Source organism: Plectropomus leopardus, unplaced genomic scaffold (genome assembly GCF_008729295.1).
Source record: "Plectropomus leopardus isolate mb unplaced genomic scaffold, YSFRI_Pleo_2.0 unplaced_scaffold11139, whole genome shotgun sequence".
Classification (NCBI taxonomy): domain Eukaryota; kingdom Metazoa; phylum Chordata; class Actinopteri; order Perciformes; family Serranidae; genus Plectropomus; species Plectropomus leopardus.
This window is the reverse complement of record NW_024611772.1, coordinates 1-4,069: the sequence shown is the minus strand read 5'-3', so window position 1 is coordinate 4,069 and position 4,069 is coordinate 1. Positions and strand designations below refer to the sequence as shown.

The 4,069-nt window shown below is 42.1% G+C and overlaps 1 protein-coding gene across 1 annotated transcript; it reads left to right on the top strand.

The window, feature by feature from the left end:
- Nucleotides 1-213: 213 nt before the first annotated feature.
- Nucleotides 214-2,719, top strand: LOC121963398 (DNA replication licensing factor MCM3-like; the record flags this gene model as incomplete). The annotated part of the gene is made up of 5 exons (XM_042513684.1): nucleotides 214-354; nucleotides 448-563; nucleotides 668-741; nucleotides 1,826-1,922; nucleotides 2,131-2,719. Coding segments are annotated over 5 exons (627 nt in total), but the record flags the coding sequence as incomplete, so codon positions are not given.
- Between the last annotated feature and the right edge of the window lie 1,350 nt (nucleotides 2,720-4,069).

The window sequence follows — 4,069 nt, the reverse complement described above, 5'->3', positions numbered from 1 at the left end:
ATAGTATAGATTTATATTGTGTATCACAACACAGCTTTAAATATTACAGTATTATTAAAGGTGTTTTTCCTGCTGCGAATCTGTGAAGTACTAGAAGGTTAACTGTGGTACTGTAGAGGTAAACCCTGCAGGTCCACAGCTCCCAGCACCTGATGTGTGAGGACGATGTGAGCCTGCTCTGACCTCCTTCCCTCTCCTCCTCCTCTCCCTCAGACCTCCCCAGTGACGGCCCGTACACTGGAGACTCTGATCCGCCTGTCCACAGCGCACGCCAAGGCTCGCATGAGCAAAGCCGTGGAGCTGGAGGACTCGGAGGTGGCCGTGGAGCTCGTCCAGTTCGCCTATTTTAAAAAGGTGTGCGCTGAATGATGGTTTTGTCCTCAAAGAAAGAAATCCGCAGCAGTAATGAGCGGAGCTCACGCCTGCGCTGTGTGCTTTTCTCTGCAGGTTCTGGAGAAAGAGAAGAAACGGTCGAGACAGGAGCGGGACTCCGGTTCAGAGGAGGAGGAGCAGGAGCAGGACGAGTCGTCCACTCAGGCTTCACAGCGGCCTTCGAGGAAGAGGTACACACAGAGTGACACACACGTTTAACAGAGAGACAGATTTCATGAAAATGCTCTCCCTGCCTCAGTCAGTGTGTAACAGCAGCACCGTGTGTGTCCTGTAGGGGGCGGCGTGGGTCTCAGGGCAGCGAGCCATACAGCCCGTACGACTTCAGCGAGGAGCAGGATGTCCCTGAGAGTGAGCGTCATTATTTATTTATTTTTTTTAACTTTCCCACACTGCTGCAGTCTGCTTTCACATTCTCACTCCACACACACCTCATCAGTCAGTCTCAGTTTAGGACTTTGACTTTTCACATGGGACAGGCTTTGATGTCTTCAGAGTTTTAGTTTGTTTCTTCTACCAAAACAACACTGCCCTCCTGTTCTTTTTGGCCGTGTTTTTTTTTTCACCATCTGTTTTTTTTAACCCATCTAAATTTTTTTACCACCATTTTTTTCACCATCATTTTATTTATAGACTAATTCTTTCAACATCTGTTTTTTTTAACCATTTGTTAAGTATCTAAATTTTCACCATAGAATTTTTTTCCACCCATCACCCGTTTTCACTTCCATTATTTTACCAGTCCTTTTCAGTGAAAAGAAAAGCATTTCGGGTGTTTTTACTGCTTTTGAATATCAAAACTGGTTAATATTGAACTGAAAAGTCTGCCAGGTTAAGATGATTTTTGATTGGATCTTGAATTTTGATTCTTTTGCTAGTGAGTATCTAATGGTATTTTGAAAAATTCAAGTTTTTAAGTTTTCAGGAAGATTTTAGGCAGCTTTGTGGATCTTAGCACATTTCTAGGATTTTAACATATTTCTAGGATTTTAGCACATTTCTAGGATCTTAGCATGTTTCATGGATTTTAGCACATTTCTAGGATTTTAGCACGTTACTATGATCTTAGCACATTTCTAAGATCTTAGCATGTTTCAGGGATTTTAGCACGCTTCTAGGATCTTGGCACGTTACTAGGATCTTAGCACATTTTTAGGGTTATAGCACGTTATTAAGATCTTAGCATGTTTCATGGATTTTAGTACGTTTGTAGGATCTTGGCACGTTTCTAGGATTTTAGCACGTTTCTAAGATCTTAGCATGTTTCATGGATTTTAACACATTTCTAGGATTATAGCACATTTCTAGGATCTTAGCATGTTTCATGGATTTTAGCATGTTTGTAGGATGTGCTTTTGAGAGGGTTTTGACAGCATGCAGTTTCCTGCTTCTCATTATGTATTTGAATTCTCACGCCGTTCTCTCTGCTCTTTAGTTTCGGCCCGCTCCCCAAAACCGACCAAGCCACAGCGGCAGGAGGAGCCCATGGACGCCACATCGCAGGCGGGAGACGCTGAGCTCTCGGCAGAGAGGTGAGGGATAGATCCACACAGCAGCTTTCAGGATCACTGCTAGGAAATGCTCTGAAGGACACACAGTGACTGCAGCGGCTGGAAAAGACAGAATGCAGTATGAAAATGAAGAGGGGCTAGTCTGAGTTGCCATAGAAGAAGGCTGACGTTTGAGACCTCTGACAGAAGTAGCTGTGAAATATAACCTCCTCTGTGTTCCCTCCGACAGGCTGAAGGAGTTCAAGTCGTCGCTGTTCTCAGTGTTCCAGTCCGCTCACGCTCAGTCCATCAAGATGCAGACACTGATGGACGACATCAACAAGAAGCGCGAGAGCCGCTTCACGGAGCCTGAGGTCCGCGCCGCTTTGGTCCGCATGCAGGACGACAACCAGGTCATGGTGGCCGATGACATCATCTTCCTCATCTGAGGAGCGACAACTGTTTCTCAAATATATGAAACGGACTTTAAAGGAAACAGTGATTTATGTCCAAATGTCCCTTTATTTTCCACCCTTTATTGTGTTTGTTTTCATGCTGCATCTGTTTATTCTCTGAATGCAGCCTCATGTTGCTCACATTAAAAAGCCAGTCTGACCCTGACCCCTGATCTGCAATACACACTTAAAGCACACTTCATTGTTCCAAACAGTTTATTCTGTGTTGGATTACGATCGTCTCATTTAGCAAAGAAACCTTTTGTTCATTATTCCGCTGTAATAAGGACTTTATTCCCTGGATTTGTACATAGCTGAAAAAAAGTTTTGGATTTGTTAATTTACTGTAGTTTGTGTATTAAAATAAATAAAATGTAAAGCTTGGGTAATGAATGACATCTTGGCTTATACCTTTTACTTAAAGGGATAGTTCACCCATTTTCAACCACTATTTATCAAAACAATGTAGGCAGATCCTCAGCTTGCTTTGACTGGGGGCCACTTTTGCAAAATGACACAAAGCTAGGGGCCAGTCGCAGCTGCCTCATACATGTTTCTAGGTTTTTAGGATGTTTACAGAATTTTGGGAAATTTCTAGGATTTTAGGACAATTCTAGGATTTTAACATCCATAGGATTTAAAGGATGGGACTAGGATTGTAGGACATCTATTTTTGGGGGGATTTTAGCACTTGTCAGGGATTTTAGGACATTTCCGGGGGTTTAGCATGTTCATAGGATTTTAGCATGTTTTCTAGGATCTTCGGAAGTTGCTAAGATCTTAGTTTGTTTGTGTTTCTAGGATTATAGCACATTTCTAGGATTATAGCACATTTCTAGGATTATAGCACATTTCAAGGTTTTTTGAACATTTCTAAGATTTTAGTATGTTTATAGGATTTTAGGACATTTTTAGGATTTTAACATTTCTAGGATTGCAGCACTTCAGAGATTTTAGGACATCACCAAGATTTTGGAGTGTTTATAGGATTTTAGCATGTTTTCTAGGATCTTTGGATATTGCTAAGAAAGTAACTCGTTTAATTATGTTTCTACGATTTTTGGACATTTTTAGGTTTTTGACGTTTCTGGGATTTAGGATTTTAGGGCATTAGGGGTTTAGCTAGGACCTCTGTGGGGGTTGCGGGGAATTCTTCACTGGCACTTTCTTTGATAAATAAGCTGTATATTTTATTATATTTTCCTCGAATTTTGCACAGACATCTGCATGGGCTCTGATTTGAATTTCTGATTGAAGTTCAAGGTCGCTGTGACCTCATAAAACATGTTTTTGGCTATAACTCAAAAAATCCATTCAGATTTCACACAAAAGTCTCACAGGGTGTAATGATGAAGTCACTGCGTGCCTTATGCTGGTAAATTTGGGTTGTGATCTCCCAAGTTTGGCTGCATTTTGTTTAGCATAATAGAATTTCCTGGGGAAAAAAGTCTAAAAATGGTGAGAAACTTTTCGAGCTGTTCGGATTTAACCCTAACCCTAACCCCCTTCCTGCTTCTAAACCAGTGTGTTTACAAGAAGCATTTTATCTGAAATCCCCCCTGAGTCCAGACCTCGCTCTGAGTGGAAGGTCCCACGAACATCACACACCTCCTCACTACTCAGCTACCACCTTCCACCTGCTTTACCCAGGGTCGGATCATATTTCGGGTTCTGGGGTTCACAGCAGTGCTGCACCCACACAGTGCACACGTACAGTATCGGACTGTAACTCCA